Source organism: Serinus canaria, chromosome 25, assembly GCF_022539315.1.
Source record: "Serinus canaria isolate serCan28SL12 chromosome 25, serCan2020, whole genome shotgun sequence".
Lineage (NCBI taxonomy): Eukaryota > Metazoa > Chordata > Aves > Passeriformes > Fringillidae > Serinus > Serinus canaria.
The window spans coordinates 9,219,880-9,239,911 of record NC_066338.1 but is presented as its reverse complement, the minus strand read 5'-3'; the positions used below and the strand labels follow the sequence as shown (position 1 = coordinate 9,239,911).

The 20,032-nt window shown below is 56.2% G+C and overlaps 1 protein-coding gene across 1 annotated transcript; it reads right to left on the bottom strand.

Annotated features, from left to right (window-relative positions):
* Positions 1-338: 338 nt before the first annotated feature.
* Positions 339-20,032, bottom strand: LOC127060721 (protein Wiz-like). Its single transcript, XM_050984784.1, has 4 exons — positions 18,388-20,032; positions 4,783-4,843; positions 1,628-3,816; positions 339-379 (listed from the first exon to the last, which is right to left on the bottom strand). The coding sequence occupies exons 1-4, from the start codon at positions 18,710-18,712 to the stop codon at positions 339-341; spliced, it is 2,616 nt and encodes an 871-aa protein (XP_050840741.1). The 5' UTR covers positions 18,713-20,032.

Here is a 20,032-nt window from a genome sequence, read left to right as displayed (position 1 = left end):
GAGGTGGTCACGGGTGGGATCGGGGCCACCAAATCCACCAGGAACCCAAAAATCCCAAAAAAATCCACCAGGAACCCAAAAACCAAGAGGAGCCCAAAAAACGCCACCAAAAACCACCAAAAAATACCCCAAAAAATGCCCCCACAATTCAGCCCATCAGGCTGAAGGTTGCCCGGGTCGAAGTTGGCCACTGGAAAGAGGAGAGGTGGTCACGGGTGGGATCGGGGCCACCAAAACCACCAGGAACCCAAAAATCCCAAAAAAATCCACCAGGAACCCAAAAAACCAAGAGGAGCCCAAAAAACGCCACCAAAAACCACCAAAAATACCCCAAAAATTCAGCCCATCAGGCTGAAGGTGCCCGGGTCGAAGTTGGCCACTGGAAAGAGGAGAGGTGGTCACGGGTGGGATCGGGGCCACCAAAATCCACCAGGAACCCAAAAATCCCAAAAAAATCCACCAGGAACCCAAAAAACCAAGAAGAGCCCAAAACACCACCAAAAATACCCCAAAAATTCAGCGCATCAGGCTGAAGGTGCCCGGGTCGAAGTTGGCCACTGGAAAGAGGAAAGGTGGTCACGGGCGGGATCGGGGCCACCAAAAACCACCAGGAACCCAAAAATCCCAAAAAAATCCACCAGGAACCCAAAAAACCAAGAGGAGCCCAAAAAACACCACCAAAAATACCCCAAAAAATACCCCCAAAATTCAGCCCATCAGGCTGAAGGTGCCCGGGTCGAAGTTGGCCACTGGAAAGAGGAGATATGGTCACGGGCGGGATCGGGGCCACCAAAAACCACCAGGAACCCAAAAATCCCCCAAAAAATCCATCAGGAACCCAAAAAACCACCAGGAACCCAAAAAACCCACCTGGAACCCAAAAAACCCCACCCAGAAACACAAAAAAAACCCAAAATCCACCTCAGGTCAGATGTCCAGGATGGTTTGTAGCCACCAGGACCACCAAGAGCTCAGGTCAGATGCCCAGGTGGGTTGGTAGCCACCAGGACCACCAAGACCCAAGGTCAGATGCCCAACTTGGTTTGTAGCCACCAGGACCACCAAGACCCATGGTCAGATGTCCAGGATGGTTTGTAGCCACCAGGACCACCAAGACCCATGGTCAGATGCCCAGGTGGGTTGGTAGCCATGAAGACCACCAAGAACCATGGTCAGATGCCCAACTTGGTTTGTAGCCACCAGCACCACCAAAACCTCTGGTCAGATGTCCAGGATGGTTTGTAGCCACCAGGACCACCAAAACCTCTGGTCAGATGTCCAGGATGGTTTGTAGCCACCAGGACCACCAAGAGCTCAGGTCAGATGTCCAGGTGGGTTTGTAGCCACCAGGACCACCAAGACCCAAGGTCAGATGTCCAGGTTGGTTTGTAGCCACCAGGACCACCAAAACCTCTGGTCAGATGTCCAGGTTGGTTTGTAGCCACCAGGGCCACCAGAGACCCTCAGGTCAGATGTCCAGGTTGGTTTGTAGCCACCAGGGCCACCAACACCTCTGACCTTGTGGCCCCCCAAACCCCAGAGCCCACCCCGCAGGTCCCCGAGGCCGGGCGGGAGCAGAAGACCTCCCCGCGGGCGCTCCGGGAAGCGGGAATTTGGTACAAACTACCTTTTTTCTTCTTCTTCTGGAAGGAGAACTTCTGCTCGATGGCCTTGACCTCCTCGGCCGAGATGAAGTGCCGCACGTTGTAGCTGACGCCGACGCGGTTGAGGTGGCCGCGCACGTGGTTGGCCAGGCCGATGCCGTTGTGGAAGCGGTCGGGGCAGTAGGGACATTTCCTCTCCTCGTTCTTCAGCATGGTGGCCTCCGAGTCCAGCAGCTCCTCGAGCTCCAGGGGACCCTCCAGGGGAGCGTCCAGCAGGAGAACGTCCAGGGGAAGGGGTTCCTCCAGCAGGAACTCCCGTGGTGGGAAAAGCTTCTTCTTGAGGGGCTTCCCCCGCGGCCTCTTGGCGGCCCTGGGGTGGGCGCTCATCTCCTCCAGGACCACCACGGGCACCGTCATCCTCAGCTGCTGCCGCTGCTCCTCCGAGGCCACCGCCGGGTCCGTGGCCCTCAGGGTGGCCCCGAAGGTCCTCTTGAGCTCCAGCGCGGCCCGAGGGACGGTGACGGTGACGGCGCCGGCGGCGGCCCGGCCGTCACCAGGGTCCATCTCCTCCGGCGCCCACCTGTGCCGCGGCTCCTCCGGCCCCGCGTGGTGGCCGCGGAGGTTGTCCCCGTCGCCCTCCAGCTGCTGGGTGGCCGCTCTCTTCCTCAGCTGCTGCAGCGCCGAGTGCGAGAATCCTTTGGACGAGGAGAACCCGGCCAACGCCAGACTTTGGTGGGAGTACGGCGCCGCCTTCCTGGCGTGGTGGAAGCCCTGAAGCTCCTTCTTGGTGGCCCCTTGGTCGCTCTTGTCCAACCTGGGCTGGCCCAAGGCGAAGGCGGGCGGGGTGAGGTCGTAGAGGGAGGAGGAACCTTCCCGGCACGGCGGCGGGAAGAGCCGCTCCGGGAAGTTTCTCTCGGCGTCGGCGAAGCGGGCGGGCCGGGCGGGGCTGTAGGAGTCGCGGCTGGTGCCGGGCTGGTTGGGATCGTCCTCGAAGCTCTCGGCCTGCCAGGAGAAGTGGGAGTGGGCGTATCTCAGGTGCTCCTTGAGGATGTGCTCGTTGGGCGCCGGGAAGCCGCAGAGGACGCAGGCGCTCGGCGCTTTGCCGGGCGGCGGCGCCGCCGTCGGCAGCTCGTCGGCTCGGAAGGGTTTGTAGAGGCCGTGCCCGGCGCCGTCGCGGAGCTCTCCGAAGAGGCCGGAGCTCCTGGAGGCGTTCTCCTTCCTCTCCTTGACGTGCATCTTGGCGTGCTGCACGAAGATCTTGGAGGAGTTGGTGCCGAAAACGCATTTGGGGCACTGCAGCCGGGCCTCGCGCCCCTCGTCCGGGAACTCGTTCAGCTTCTGGATCTCCTCGATGATCTTCTCGCGGGACTCCTGGTGGAGCCTCTTGTGCCGCTCCAGCGCCGCCGGCTCGGCGAAGGCCCAGCCGCACTCGCCGCAGCAGAAGCGGCAGCGGCCGGCGGGCGCGTCGGCGCCGCGCTCGGCGCCGCGGTTGTGCTGCAGCATGTGCTCCAGCAGGTGCTCCTTGCGGCGGAAGTAGATGCTGCACTCGATGCAGGTGAACACGCTGGGGTTCTCCTCGTCCTGCTCCAGCTCCTCGTCCTTGGGGGGCTCCTCCAGCAGCACCCCGCACACGTACGGCCGCACCTCGGCCGCCTCCGGCAGCAGCCGCTCCACCGAGTCCTCGGCGTTCACCGTCCACGACTGCTTGCCCACCGCGTCCGGCTCGGGCAGCGTCCACTCGGCCGCGGGGCCCGGCTCGGCCGGCTCCGGCTCGGCCGGCGCCGCTTTCCGCCGGCAGCTCTCCGAGGCTTTGGCTTTGGCTCTGCGCGACGCCGGCGCCGCTTCCCGGCCGAAGGCCGAGCCGGTCGCTCCGTCCGGCGCCGGCCGCGGCTCCGGGAAGGACGGGCTGGGGCTCCTGGAGATCCACTCCGGCCGCCGGACGCCCCCGCGGCCGCGCTCGGCGCCGAGCCCTTCCGGCTGCTTTGGTTCCTTCTGGGGGTGCTGCTCCTCGGGGGACGGCGCCTCGGCCCGGCGGCCGTCCGGGGGCTCGGTGGCCCGGTGGCCGGCGCTGACCGGCGAGTCGCCGGGGCCGGGCCGCGGCTCTAAAGTGCTTTGGTCGGTGCCTTCGGCCGGGCGCGCGCCCCAGGACACGGCCACGGCCAGCGGCCGGAACAGCGCCCGCGGGAACGCCGGCTGCTCCTCGGGCGCGGGGCTGCGAGGGAATTTTGGGGTGAAAAACGGGGTTTTGGGGAACGCTGAGGTTGGCTGGGAGTGGGGTTGAAGGATTTGGGAGGGATTCCCAAAAATTTGGGATGGACACAAACCCCACCCTGCCATGGATGGAAGAGCCTTAGGAATTCCAGGTGTTCCTCATTTGTGGGGCTGCGAGGGAATTTTGGGGTGAAAAACGGGGTTTTGGGGAACCCCAAGGTTGGCTGGGAGTGGGGTTGAAGGACTTGGGAGGGATTCCCAAAAATTTGGGATGGACACAAATCCATCCCTTCCCACCCGGCCGTGGCTGGAAGAGCCCTCAGGAATTCCAGGTGTTCCTCATTTGTGGGGCCGGAAGGGAATTTTGGGGTGAAAAACGGGGTTTTGGGAAAAGATAACCAGGATGTCCCCAGGGGGAACCAGGATGGATCCAGGGTGAACTGGGATGGATTCAAAGGGAACTGGGATGGCCTGGGGGAAACTGGGATGACTCCAGGGTGAGCTGGAATCACTCCAGAGTGACCTGGGATGGCTCCAGGGGAACTGGGATGGCTCCACGGTGAACTGGGATGGCCTAAGGTGAACTGGGATGGCTCCGGGGTGAGCTGGGATGGCTCCAGGGGAACTGGGATCACTCCAGGGTGACCTGGGATGGCTCCAGGGTGAGCTGGGATGGATCCAAAGGGAACTGGGATCACTCCAGGGTGACCTGGGATCCCTGCAGGGTGACCTGGGATGGATCCAGGGGGGATTGGGATCCCTGCAGGGTGAGCTGAGATGGATCCAGGGGGGATTGGGATCACTCCAGGGTGACCTGGGATCCCTGCAGGGTGACCTGGGATCCCTGCAGGGTGAACTGGAATGGATCCAGGGGGGATTGGGATCACTCCAGGGTGACCTGGGCTCCCTGCAGGGTGACCTGGCACGGCCTGGGAGCCCCCGGGCTGCTCCGTCCCTGGGAACTCACCCGAGCTGTGTCCTGTGAGCCGCGGCCGGGACGGCTCCGGAGAGGGCGGGGTCGGGCTCATCTGGAAAACACGGAGGAGAACAGGGGGTCAGCACAGCCAAGAGGGAATTCCCAGGAAAACCACAGCCCCGGGGAGGCCGGGAGCGTTCCCAGAGCTTGTCCTGGCACGGCCCAGCCCGGATTAGCGCCGGATTTGCCAGCCCAGCTCAGGGAGGGCTCAGGGCCGGGAGCGGCGTCCGGCGGATAATCGCTGCTAAGGAGTTCAAGGGGAGAGCTGCCGGGAGATCCCGTTATCCCGGCTCCACATTCCCAAAAATCCCTGCTCTGGGATCCCGTTATCTCTGCTCCACATTCCCAAAAATCCCTGCTCTGGGATCCCGTTATCTCTGCTCCACATTCCCAAAAATCCCTGCTCTGGGATCCCATTATCTCTGCTCCACATTCCCAAAATCCCTGCTGGGATCCCGTTATCCCGGCTCCACATTCCCAAAAATCCCTGCTCTGGAATCCCGTTATCCCAGCTCCACATTCCCAAAAATCCCTGCTCTGGGATCCCGTTATCCCGGCTCCACATTCCCAAAAATCCCTGCTCTGGGATCCCGTTATCCCGGCTCCACATTCCCAAAAATCCCTGCTCTGGGATCCCGTTATCCCGGCTCCACATTCCCAAAAATCCCTGCTCTGGGATCCCGTTATCCCGGCTCCACATTCCCAAAAATCCCTGCTCTGGAATCCCGTTATCTCTGCTCCACATTCCCAAAAATCCCTGCTCTGGGATCCCGTTATCCCGGCTCCACATTCCCAAAATCCCCATTCCACATTCCCAAAATTCCTGTTCCACATTCCCAAAAATTCCCATTTCACATTCCCAATTCCCTGTTCTAGGATCTCATTATCCCAGCTCCAGGGAGAGCTGGCCAAGATGAAACCACAAAAAACAGGGAACAACCCCAGCATTCCCAAAATCCCAGAGTTTAACCCCAACATTCCCAAAATCCCAGAGTTTAACCCCAACATTCCCAAAATCCCAGAGTTTAACCCCAACATTCCCCAAACCCCAGAGTTTACCCCAACATTCCCAAAATCCCAGAGTTTAACCCCAACATTCCCAAAAACGTGTAGTTTGACCCCAACATTCCCAAAATCCCAGAGTTTAACCCCCAAACTCCCAAAATCCCGGAGTTTAACCCCAACTCTCCCAAAATCCCAGAGTTTAACCCCAACATTCCCCAAACCCCTGACTTCAAACTCAACACTCCCAAAATCCCGGAGTTTAACCCCAACACTCCCAAAATCCCGGAGTTTCACCCCAAAATCCCAGAGTTCTGAAGGGGTTTGTGGAGCCCCAGAGGGGCGAGGCCGGATCTGGACGAACTCCAAAGGTTTTGGGTTGGGAAGAGTCAGGATGGAGGAATTCCATCCTTGGAAGGGCTCAAACCCAACGGGATGGGGCTGGAACGGCCCAAATTGGAGCAGGGAACCCCAAAATCCCCCAAATTCCCAGGATTTTGGGTTAAAACTCCCCAGGAGTCTGAGCCAAGAGGTTTTTTGGGATGGTTTCCATGGAATTCCTGGATGGAGGCTTGGTCAGACCAAGATGGGTTCCTGGAAAGCCGAAATGGCGGGAATTGGGCGGGAATTGGGCGGGAATTGGCGACTCGGGTTCCCCGAGGGATCCGAGCGGTTCCCAAATCCTCCAAACCCAACCAGAACCCCAAAATTCCCACCCAGTGGCCACGACGGCGGTTGGGTGGTCACCGGTGAGTTGGCCTCCAACTCAACGCAACACAACTCAACCAAACCAACCCAACTTAACTCAACCCAACCCAACTAACCCAACCCAACCCAACTCAACCCAACCCAATTCAACCCGACTCAACACAACGCAACCCAACTCAACCCAAGCCAAACTAAACCCAACTCAACCCAACCCAACTCAACCCAAACCAACCCAACTCAACCCAACTCAACCCATCCAAACCCAACCCAAACCCAACCCAAACCAGCCTAACTCAACTCAGCCCAACTCAACTCAACCCAACTCAACCCAACCCAACTCAACCCAACCCAATTCAACCCAACTCAACCCAACCCAACTCAACCCAACCCAACCCAACTCAAACCAACCCAACTCAACCCATCCAAACCCAACCCGAACCCAACCCAAACCAGCCTAACTCAACTCAGCCCAACTCAACTCAACCCAACTCAACTCAACCCAACCCAACAAAAACTAACCCAAACTAACTCAACCAAACCCAACCCAACCCAAACCAATTCAACAAAAATGAACCCAAACCAACTCAAGCAAAACCAACTCAATCCATCCAAACCCAACTCAACAAAAATGAACCCAAACCAACTCAAGCAAAACCAACTCAATCCATCCAAACCCAACCCAACCCAAACCAATTCAATGAAAACAAACCCAAACCAACTCAACCAAACCCAACTCAATCCATCCAAACCAAACTCAACCAAACCAAACTCAACCCAACCAAACACAGCCCAACTAAACCAAATCAAACCCAACTCAAGCAAAACCAACTCAATCCATCCAAACCAAACTCAACCAAACCAAACTCAACCCAACCAAACCCAGCCCAACTAAACCAAATCAAACCCAACTCAACCAAACCCAACTCCATCCATCGAAACCAAACTCAAACTCAACTCAATGCAACTCGACAAAAATGAATACAAACCCAAACCAACTCAACCAAACCCAACCTAACTCAGCAAAAATGAACGCAAACCAACTCAGCCAAACCCAACCCAACTCAATCCATCCAAACCAAACCAAACCCAGCTCAACCAAACCCAACTCAAACCAATCCAACCCAACTTAATCCATCCAAACCAAACCAAACCAAACCCAACCCAACCCAACCCAACCACGGATTCCTGCCACGGACGGTGCGGATTCGGGGTCGTTACCGGCACCATGAGGAATTCCACCATGGGAATTTTCGGCCATGGAACGATTTAGGTTGGAAAAGAAGAATCCCGGAATGGTTACGGTTGGAAGAGACCTCCAAGGTCAAGCCCAACCCCCACCCGGTCACCCAGGACCACGAGATGCCCAGAATTGGGAGTTTCCGGTCCCCGGCACCGCCGGAGCCGTTTGGCTGCCCAGAATCCCTCTGGAACCACGGGGAGGTGGGAATTCCATCCCCCAGATCCCAGCCCGGCCCCAAATCCATCCAAAGGCCCCAAATCCGGCACTTCCAGCCCCAAGGGCCACCCGGGGCGGGTCCGACCCAACCACGGGGCAGGCAAAGGTGCCCGGGGTCGGGAACCCCGGCGTTCCCGGGCAGCGAGCGCCACGGAAGGAGAAAAACACGGAAAAACGTCAAAAAAGGGCAAATGGAAGCTCCTCCCTCTCTGATCCACCCAAAATAAATTCCTACGGAATGTTGGGATGGAGCCAGATCCAGGGGAATGTCCTGGAATGTCCCCATTGGAGAGGATCCATGGGAGATCAGATCCACAGAAGATCTGATGACGTCACGGAACTGATCCCAAATGAGCTCTGGAATGTCCCCATTGGAGAGGATCCACGGGAGATCTGGTGACATCACGGAATGATCCCAAATGTCCCCAATGGAGAGGATCCATGGAAGATCTGGTGACATCACAGGATTGATCCCAAATGACCTCTGGAATGTCCCCATTGGAGAGAATCCACGGGAGATCTGGTGCCATCATGGAATTGATCCCAAATGAGCTCTGGAATGTCCCCATCAGAGCAGATCCATGGGAGATCTGGTGACATCATGGAATGATCCCAAATGTCCCCATTGGAGAGGATCCATGGGAGATCTGGTGACATCACAGGATTGATCCCAAACGAGCTCTGGAATGTCCCCATCAGAGCAGATCCATGGGAGATCTGGTGACATCATGGAATGATCCCAAATGTCCCCATTGGAGAAGATCCACAGATGATCTGGTGCCATCACGGAATGATCCCAAATGTCCCCATTGGAGAGGATCCATGGGAGATCTGGTGCCATCACAGGATTGATCCCAAACAAGCTCTGGAATGTCCCCATTGGAGAGGATCCACGGGAGATCTGGCGCCATCACAGAATGATCCCAGATGTCCCCATTGGAGCAGCTCCCCAGAAGATCTGGTGCCATCAGGGAACTGATCCCAAACGAGCTCTGGAATGTCCCCATTGGAGAGGATCCATGGGAGATCTGGTGACATCATGGAATGATCCCAAATGTCCCCATTGGAGAGGATCCATGGGAGACCTGGTGACATCATGGAATGATCCCAAATGTCCCCATTGGAGAGGATCCACGGGAGAGCTGGTGCCATCACGGAATGATCCCAAATGTCCCCATTGGAGAGGATCCATGGGAGATCTGGTGCCATCACGGAATGATCCCAAAGGTCCCCATTGGAGAGGATCCATGGGAGATCTGGTGCCATCACGGAATGATCCCAAAGGTCTCCATTGGAGAGGATCCATGGGAGATCTGGTACCATCACAGGATTGATCCCAAATGAACCCCAAAATGTCCCCATCAGAGCAGATCCATGGGAGATCTGGTGCCATCACGGAATGATCCCAAATGTCCCCATTGGAGCAGCTCCCCAGAAGATCTGGTGCCATCACGGAACTGATCCCAAAGGAGCTCTGGAATGTCCCCATTGGAGAGGATCCATGGGGAGATCTGGTGCCATCACAGGATTGATCCCAAACGAGCTCTGGAATGTCCCCATTGGAGAGGATCCACGGGAGATCTGGTGCCATCACGGAATGATCCCAAAAGTCCCCATTGGAGCAGCTCCCCAGAAGATCTGGTGCCATCACGGAACCGATCCCAAAGGAGCTCTGGAATGTCTCCATTGGAGAGGATCCATGGAAGATCTGGTGCCATCACAGGATTGATCCCAAACGAGCTCTGGAATGTCCCCTTTGGAGAGGATCCATGGGAGACCTGGTGACATCATGGAATGATCCCAAATGTCCCCATTGGAGAGGATCCACGGGAGAGCTGGTGCCATCATGGAATGATCCCAAATGTCCCCATTGGAGAGGATCCATGGGAGATCTGGTGACATCATGGAATGATCCCAAATGTCCCCATTGGAGAAGATCCACAGATGATCTGGTGCCATCACGGAATGATCCCAAAGGTCCCCATTGGAGAGGATCCATGGGAGATCTGGTGCCATCACAGGATTGATCCCAAACGAGCTCTGGAATGTCCCCATTGGAGAGGATCCACGGGAGATCTGGCGCCATCACAGAATGATCCCAGATGTCCCCATTGGAGCAGCTCCCCAGAAGATCTGGTGCCATCAGGGAACTGATCCCAAACGAGCTCTGGAATGTCCCCATTGGAGAGGATCCACGGGAGAGCTGGTGCCATCATGGAATGATCCCAAATGTCCCCATCGGAGCGGATCCATGGGAGATCTGGTGACATCATGGAATGATCCCAAATGTCCCCAATGGAGAGGATCCATGGGAGATCTGGTGACATCATGGAATGATCCCAAATGTCCCCATCGGAGCAGCTCCCCAGAAGATCTGGTGCCGTCACAGAACTGATCCCAAAGGAGCTCTGGAATGTTCCTGGGACGATCCCTGCCCGCCAAAGCCTCCCGAGCTCCGATTCTGGAGGAAATCCATGGAAAAAAGGGAGGAGCTTCCTCATCCCACCAGGGGCTGGAAAAATCCCTCTGGGGCAGAATCCAACCCGGACGGGATCCAGGCCACGGCTCCCTCCGACATTCCCGGCCCTTCCAGAACATTCCAGGGGCCGCAAATTCCACAAGAACGACCCCAGAGCTCCGACGGATTCGTCCCTGCTGAGGTTCTCCGGGTTCCTTTCCCGGGAACAGCTGCTCCGCTGCTTTTCCAAGAAAAGAGGCCCAACCTGGGGCCGGCTCCAGGAGGAGCGGCCGCGCCCAGAGGAGCTGGAAAACGTTCCCGGGGAAATTTGGGATGTCCCCAAAAGGGTCTGGAGGCACCTCGGGACCGACCGGATCCGGGGTGGAGGAGGAGAAAGGTCCCAGGAGGGAGAAATCCGCAGGGAAGAGGGAGATCCGTGGATTTGGGGAATTCCACGGAGGGGGAATGATGTCCCAGCCTCGTTCCAGATCCCAGAAAAGTTCTGGGAAAAAGTTTGGATGGTGGGGGGAGGGCAGAGGAGGGGGATGGGGGCCTGAAGATTCCAGGGGAATCCCGGGAATCGGGAGGGACGGGAATCTCATCAGCTCGGGGCTCACACGGGAGCCGCGAGTCAGCGGCGAGGAAGGGAAAAACAAACGCCCAAAATCCCTGGAAAGCTGAAAAATCAGGGAAAAAAAAAAAAAATCCAACCCCGGCCGTGGTTTGGCACCTGCAGCTCCCGGGGAAAAGGCAGCAGAGACAGAAAAAAAGCTGGAAAAGCTCCTGGAAAAGCTCCTGGAAAAATTCCAGCGGTGCCAAGGAGGCGGGAAATGCCCAGGAGCGAGGGGGAGGATTCCCGGGCAGGGTTTGCCTTGGCAGCGGCGGCCACGGCTCCCGGGGGAGCGCCAGGGAAAGCGGCTCCCATGGGAAAGGGAGAGGATGGGGATGGGAGACGGGATCGAGGGGGATCCCGGGATCCACGATGGGATCCTGCGGTCCAGGAAATTCCAGGACAGTCCAGGACACGATCCCAAACTCCAGGAGGTGATCCTGGGATCCAGGACACAATCCCAAATTCCAGGACATGATCCCAAATCCCAGGATGGGATCCTGGGGTCCAGGAAACTCCAGGACATGATCCCAAACCTCAGCACACGATCCCAAACTCCAGGATGTGATCCTGAGCTCCAGGACACAATCCCAAACTCCAAGATGGGATCCTGGGATCCAGGAAGTTCCAGGACACTCCAGGACACGATCCCAAACTCCAGGATGTGATCCTGGGATCCAGGACACAATCCCTAATTCCAGGACACGATCCCAAACCCCAGGACATAATCCTGAACTCCAGGAGGTGATCCCAAACTCCAGGACAAAATTCCAAACTCCAGGACAAAATCCCAAACCCCAGGAGGTGATCCCAAATTCCAGGACAAAATCCCAAACTCCAGGATGGGATCCTGGGATCCAGGAAATTCCAGGACACTCCAGGACACGATCCCAAACTCCAGGATGTGATCCTGGGATCCAGGATGGGATCCCAAACTCCAGGACACGATCCCTAACTCCAGGACATGATCCCAAACTCCAGGAGGTGATCCTGGGATCCAGGACACAATCCCTAATTCCAGGACACGATCCCAAACCCCAGGACATAATCCTGAACTCCAGGACATGATCCCAAACTCCAGGACAAAATTCCAAACTCCAGGACAAAATCCCAAACTCCAGGACAAAATCCCAAACTCCAGGATGGGATCCTGGGGTCCAGGAAGCTCCAGGACACTCCAGGACACGATCCCAAACTCCTGGATGGGATCCTGGGGTCCAGAAAACTCCAGGACACTCCAGGACACGATCCCAAACTCCAGGATGGGATCCTGGGGTCCAGGAAGTTCCAGGACACTCCAGGACACGATCCCAAACTCCTGGATGGGATCCTGGGGTCCAGGAAGCTCCGTGACACGATCCCAAACCCCAGGACACGATCCCAAACTCCAGGAGGTGATTCAGGGATCCAAGAGGTGATCCTAAACTCCAGGACGCAATCCCAACTCCAGGACACGATCCCAAAACCCAGGACACGATCCCAAACTCCAGGAGGTGATAGTGGGATCCAGGACACAATCCCAAACCCCAGGACACGATCCCAAACCCCAGGAGGTGATCCTGGGATCCAGGACACAATCCCAAACCCCAGGACACGATCCCAAACCCCAGGACACGATCCCAAACCCCAGGACACGATCCCAAACTCCAGGAGGTGATCTTGGGATCCAGGACACAATCCCAAACTCCAGCACACGATCCCAAACCCCAGGACACAATCCCAAAGTCCAGGACACAATCCCAAACCCCAGGATATGATCCTGAGCTCCAGGACCACAACTCCACATTCCAGGACATGATCCCATGATTTTGCACTCCAAAAAAGGGATTTTACGGTTTAAAAAACAGGATTTTAGGGCCCCAAATTCAGGATTTTAGGCCCCAAAATTCAGGATTTTAGGGCCCCAAATTCAGGATTTTAGGGCCCCAAATTCAGGATTTTAGGACCCAAAATTCAGGATTTTATGGCTAAAAAATCAGGATTTTAGGGCCCAAAATTCAGGATTTTAGGGCCCAAAATTCAGAATTTTAAGACCCAAAATTCAGGATTTTATGGCTCAAATTTCAGGATTTTAGGGTCCAAAATTCAGGATTTTATGGCTCAAAATTCAGGAATTTAGGGTCCAAAATTCAGGATTTTATGGCTCAAAATTCAGGATTTTAGGGTCCCAAAAATTCAGGATTTTATGGCTCAAAAATCAGGATTTAAGGGCCCACAATTCAGAATTTTATGGCTCAAAAATCAGGATTTTAGGGCCCAAATTCAGGATTTTAGGGCCCACTGGGGAGTCCAACCCAGTCCTTGTCCTACTTCGGGAATCCCAAAGCTCTGGCGGCGTTTCCCTCCCGGGTTTATTTTTAAACGGCGGCCCCGTTCCGGCAGCGGGCAGGGTCGGGTCGGCCTGGGAGGGGATTTGGGATGGGGGATTTGGGATTTGGGATTTTATTTATAGCCCCACAAGAGGCTGCGGCAGCTGCTCCAGCCCGACGCCCAAATTTTGGGATAACGGAGCCGAATCCGGCTGAGGCCGAAGGTGAGGGGGCACCTTGAGGAGCAGGGGGTGCCACGGGGTCAGGGCACCTCTGCTGACCCCAAAGGGAATTTGGGGTGCCCCAAAAAACTTTGGGAAGGGTTCCTGATCCCAAAAACCTTTGGGAAGAGTTCCTGACCCCAAAGAGATTTGGGAAGGGTTCCTGACCCAAAAAAACTTTGGGAAGGGTTCCTGATCCCAAAAACCTTTGGGAAGAGTTCCTGACCCCAAAAACCTCTGGGAAGAGTTCCTGACCCCAAAGAGCTCTGGGAAGAGTTCCAGATCCCAAAAACCTTTGGGAAGAGTTCCTGACCCCAAAAACCTTTGGGAAGAGTTCCTGATCCCAAAAAAACTTTGGGAAGAGTTCCTGACCCCCAAGAAGTCTTTGGGAAGAGTTCCTGACCCCAAAGAGATTTGGGAAGAGTTCCAAATCCCAAAAAAACTTTGGGAAGAGTTCCAAATTCCAAAAAACATTGGGAAAAGTTCCTGATCCCAAAGAGATTTGGGAAGATCTTTTGACCCCAAAACGATTTGGGAAGAGTTCCTGACCCCAAAGAGATTTGGGAAGAGTTCCAAATCCCAAAACCTGGGAAGATTCCGACCCAAAAACTTTGGGAAGAGTCCTGTCCAAAATGGAAGCCCCAAGAGCTTTGGAAGAGTTCCCAATCCCAAAAACCTTTGGAAGAGTTTTCCTTGACCCCCAAAAACCTTTGGGAAGAGTTCCTGACCCCAAAGAGATTTGGGAAGAGTTCCTGACCCCAAAAATCTTGGCAGGAGTGAGGACGCATCGGCAATTTCCAATCCCAGTTTGGGGCTGTTCCCCTCCCAGTTTGGGGCTGTTCCCATCCCAGTTTGGGGCTGTTCCTATCCCAGTTTGGGGCTGTTCCCATCCCAGTTTGGGGCCGTTCCAATCCCAGTTTGGAGCCGTTCCCATCCCAGTTTGGGGCTGTTCCCATCCCAGTTTGGGGCCGTTCCCATCCCAGTTTGGGGCGTTCCATCCAGTTTGGGCGTTCCCATCCCAGTTTGGGGCCGTTCCAATCCCAGTTTGGAGCCGTTCCCATCCCAGTTTGGGGCTGTTCCCATCCCAGTTTGGGGCTGTTCCCATCCCAGTTTGGGGCTGTTCCCATCCCAGTTTGGGGCGTTCCCATCCCAGTTTGGGGCTGTTCCAATCCCATTATTTCTTTTCCTGGCACTGACCCTAATTAGGGGAAAATTCCCGGGAACGGGGCCAGAGCTGGGAACCAGCCCTGACCCCGAGGGCACCCCCAGGAAATGTTCTGGGGTTGTCCCGGGAACTTTGGGATGTGTTTGGGGTCCTTGGGTGGTGCTTTCGGGGTTTTTCCTGGATTGGGTTCAAAGAACCATAAAAAACTCCAAAAGTTGGCAAAAATCCCTCGGGATGGGATCCAGAAGGGTTGGGAGGCACCTGGAGGGCTCTGCTGATCCCAAAACCTGACCAAAGTCGGGCACTGGAAAAACCCCGACCCCAAACACGGCTCCGACCACCCCATACACGGCTCCAACCCCAACACACGGCTCTGACACCATACACTCTCCAACACCCCACCGGCTCGACACCCCAACACCTCGACCCCCAAACACGGCTCCAAACACCCCAACACGGCTCCTGACCACCCCAAACGGCAACAAACCGGCTCCAACACCCCAAACGCTCCGACCACCCCAACACGGCTCTCCCCCCACACTCACCCCAAACACGGCTCTGACACCCAAACACGGCTCGCACCAACACGGCTCCAAACCCCAAACGGCTCTTCACCCCAAACACAGCTCCAAACACCCCAAACACGGCTCCGACCACCCCAAACACCGGCTCTGATCCCTGACCCAACCCCCACCACCCCAACACGGCTCCAACACCCCAAACACGGCTCTGACCCCCAAACACGGCTCCAACACCCCCAACCGGCTCGATCACACCAACGGCTCTGACCACCCCAACCGGCTCGACCACACCCCAACACGGCTCCAACACCCCAAACACGGCTCTGATCACCCCAAACACGGCTCCAAACACCCCAAACACGGCTCCACACCCCAAACACGGCTCCGACCACCCCAAACACGGCTCTGACCACCCCAAACACGGCTCCAACACCCCAAACACGGCTCTGACCACCCCAAACACGGCTCCAACACCCCAAACACGGCTCTGAACACCCCAAACACGGCTCGACCACCCCAAACACGGCTCTGACACCCCAAACACGCTCTGACCACCCAAACGCTTGCACCCAAACACTCCAACACCCCAACACGGCTCGACCACCCCAAACACGGCTCAAACCCCCAAACACGGCTCACACCCCAACACGCTCTGACCACCCCAACCACGCTCTGACACCCCAACACGGCTCCAACACCCAAACACGGCTCTGACACCCCAACACGGCTCCGACACCCCAAACACGGCTCTGACCACCCCAAACACGGCTCCAAACACCCCAAACACGGCTCCAAACACCCCAAACACGGCTCCAACACCCCAAACACGGCTCCAAACACCCCAAACACGGCTCAACCCCCAAACATGGCTCAAATCGCCCCAACCAGCTCCAACACCCCAAACGGCTCGAACCCCCCAACACGCTCCAAACACCCCAAACATGCTCAATCTCCCCAACCAGCTCCAAACCCCCAAACACGGCTCCAGCACCCCATGACCCCAATCAGCTCCAAGCCCCCAAACACGCTCCAAGCACCCCAAACCAGCTCAGCACCCCAAACCAGCTCCAAGCACCCCAAAACCAGCTCCATCAGCCCAAACCATCGCCAGCACCCCAACCCATTTCTAAGCCCTCCCCCCCACACCCCAAACCCAGCTCTAACTCCCCCCCCACACCCCAAACCAGCTCTACTCCCCCCCACACCCCAAACCCACCTCCAGCAGCCCCAAACCCATCGCTAACTCCCCCCCCCACACCCCAAACCCAGCTCCAGCACCCCAAACCCAGCCCTAACCCCCCCCAACACACCCCAAACCCACCTCCAGCACCCCAAACCCAGCTCTACTCCCCCCCCACACCCCAAACCCAGCTCCAGCACCCCAAACCCAGCTCTAACTCCCCCCCCACACCCCAAACCCAGCTCCAGCACCCCAAACCCAGCCCTAACCCCCCCCACACCCCAAACCCAGCCCCACCCCCACCGTGACCCCAGGCACGGCCCCAACGGTCGCTGACCACAGAACCCCTCAGGCCTCGGTGATGGGGGGAGATAAGGGGGAGATAAGGGGGGTGAGGGGGAGATAAGGGGGGTGAGGGGGAGATAAGGGGGGTGAGGACCCCCAGGGTGATGAGATAAAGGTGACAGGGACAGGGACACACCCAGGGGACCCCCCAGGGCAGTGCCATCCCTTCCTCATTTCCTTGGGATCGGCCCCATCAGAGGAGGATGGAGCAAAGGAGATCCCAGAGAGAAATCCCGGGAAAAAATCCCAGGAAGGACAGGAGGCCACCCCCAAAACACCCAAAATTCCCCCAAAACTCCCTCAAATCTCCCCCAAAACAACCCCAGACAGCCCCAAACCCCCAAAACTCCCCAAAGTCCTCCAAAACCACCCCAAAACTCCCCAACATCATCACCAAGAGAACCAAGAACGTCACCAAAATAACCAAGAACGTCGCCGAGAGTCAACGTTGACCAAGAGTCAACACCAAAACCAAGAGCCAACAGCAGGAGAGCCAAAAGCAAGAGCACCATCATCATCATCATCATCAAGAGAGAACCACCAACACCATCACCAGGAGAACCAACACCACCACCAAAAGGACCAAAATCATCACCAGGAGAACCGACATCAATGCCAAGAAACCAACACCGTCACCAAGAGCCAACAGCAACACCAAGAGAGCCAACACCATCTCCAAGAGAGTCAACATGAGGAGAACCAACACCAACACAACCAACATCACCAAGAGAGCCAAGACCAAGAGAAACAACATCTTCACCAAGACAACCAACATCACCGGAGAACCATCATCATCATCAAGAGAAGCAACACCAAGAGAAAACCAACATCATCCCCAACACAACCAACATTATCACCAAGAAAACCAACACCAAGAGAGAGCCAACGTCATCACCAACACAACCAACACCAACACAATCATCACCAACATCATCATCACCACCAACGCAACCAACACCAAGAGAACCATCATCATCATCAAGAGAACCAGCACCAACGCAACCAACACCAAGAGAACCACCATCACCACCAACACAATCAACACCAACACCAACACAACCAACACCATCACCAACACAACCAACACCAAGACAACCATCACCAACACAACCAACACCAAGATAACCATCATCATCACCAACACAATCAACACCACCACCAACACAATCAACACCACCAACACAACCAACACCATCACCAACACAACCAACACCAAGACAACCATCATCATCACCAACACAACCAACACCATCCTCAACATCAACACAACCAACACCACCGCCAACACAACCAACACTATCATCACCACCAACGCAACCAACACCAAGAGAACCAACAGCATCACCAACACAACCATCACCAACACAACCAACACCAAGAAAACCATCATCATCACCAACACAACCAACACCATCATCACCACCAATGCAACCAACACCAAGAGAACCATCATCATCACCAACAGAACCAACACCAACACAACCAACACCATCATCACCACCAAGGCAACCAACACCAAGAGAACCATCATCATCACCAACAGAACCAACCCCCCCAAAGCACCGCGGTGCCGTAGGACGGGCGGAACCCCCGAACGGAACCGACCCCAGCCGGCACTCACCGGCCTCGTCGTGCGCTTCCAGGGCCACGTCGGGCTCGTGCCGGGCCAGCGAGGAGAAGAAGTCCGAGGGCTCCTCCCTCAGCTCGGGCCCCGCGGCCGCCGGCTCCTCCTCGGCGCCGCCATAGAAGGTCTCCTCCTCCTCCTCCTCCTCCTCCTCCTCCTCCTGCAGCCGGGTGCCGGGCGGCGCCGCGCTCTGGGCGGCGGCTTTGGCGTCCTGGAGGAAGGCGGGCTCGGGGCCGGGCTCGGGGCCGGGCTCGGGGGGCATCAGGAGGGCTCGGCCGCCGTCGCCGGGGCGCTGCGGGAAGGGCGGCGCGCTCTCCTCCATGCCGCGGGGCCGGGATGGCGGCGCCGCGCGCACCAGGAGGCGGCGGCGGCACTGCGGGGACTGCCGGCACGACCTGCGGGGAAAATGGGCACAAAATGGGCAAAGAGGGAGGGGTTGGGGTGCCAGAGGTCACCAAGTGTCAAATCTGCTCCTCACTGAGGGAAAACGGGCACAAAATGGGCAAAGAGGGAGGGGTTGGGGTGCCCAAAGTCACCAAGTGTCAAATCTGCTCCTCACTGAGGGAAAAGGGGCACAAAATGGGCAAAGGAAAAGGGGCTGGGGTGCCAAAGGTCACCAAGTGTCACCTGTCCTCTCATTGAGGGAAAATGGGCACAAAATGGGCAAAGGGGGAGGGGTTGGGGTGCCCAAAGTCACCAAATGTCACCTGTCCTCCTCACTGCCACCCCACTGAGGGAAAATGGGCACAAAATGGGCAAAGGGGAAGGGGCTGGGGAGCCAAACCTCACCAGGTGTCAAATCTGCTCCCTACTGAGGGAAAATGGGCACAAAATGGGCAAAGGAAAAGGGGCTGGGGTGCCCAAAGTCACCAAGTGTCACCTATCCTGCCCACTGAGGGAAAATGGGCACAAAATGGGCAAAGGAAAAGAGTTTGGAGCACCAGATGTCACCAAAAGTGACCAAATGTCACTTCTCCTTCCCCTCACCACTCCACTGAGGGAAAACGGGCACAAAATGGGCAAAGAGGGAGAGTTTAGGGTGCCAAACCTCACCAAGTGTCACCTGTCCTCCTCCCTGACTCCACTGAGGGAAAACGGGCACAAAATGGGCAAAGAGGGAGAGTTTGGGGCAGCAAATGTCACCTCAGTGAGGGAAAATGGGCACAAAATGGGCAAAGGATCCCAAAAGGTGACAATTAAAACAATTCCAGAGAAATCAAGATCCCAAAAGGTGAGAATTAAAACAATTCCAGACACACAAAAGATCCCAAAAGGTGAGAATTAAAACAATTCCAGGGAAATCAAGATCCCAAAAGGTGAGAATTAAAACAATTCCAGTGAATAAAGACCCCCCAAATCCACTTTTCCTGCCCCAAAAAGTGGGAATTGACCCAATACCAGTGAAATAAATATGCCAAAATCCCCTTTTCCTGCCCCAAAACGTGGCAATGAACCCAATTCCAGGGAAATAAAGATCCCAAAATCCACTTTTCCTGCCCCAAAAAGTGGGAATTGACCCAATTCCAGTGAAATAAAGATCCCAAAATGAGAGAATTAAAACAATTCCAGAGAAATAAAGATCCCCAAATCCACTTTTCCTGCCCCAAAAAGTGGGAATTAACCCAATTCCAGTGAAATAAAG

Excerpts from the sequence above, each read along its gene's own strand:
- LOC127060721 (XM_050984784.1), bottom strand. The coding sequence starts at position 18,712 with ATGGAGGAGAGCGCGCCGCCCTTCCCGCAGCGCCCCGGCGACGGCGGC. Across the intron at positions 3,817-4,782 it reads GCTCACAGGACACAGCTCGG|CCCCGCGCCCGAGGAGCAGC; the intron begins GTGAGTTCCCAG and ends ATTCCCTCGCAG. Across the intron at positions 380-1,627 it reads CCAGAAGAAGAAGAAAAAAG|TGGCCAACTTCGACCCGGGC; the intron begins GTAGTTTGTACC and ends TCCTCTTTCCAG.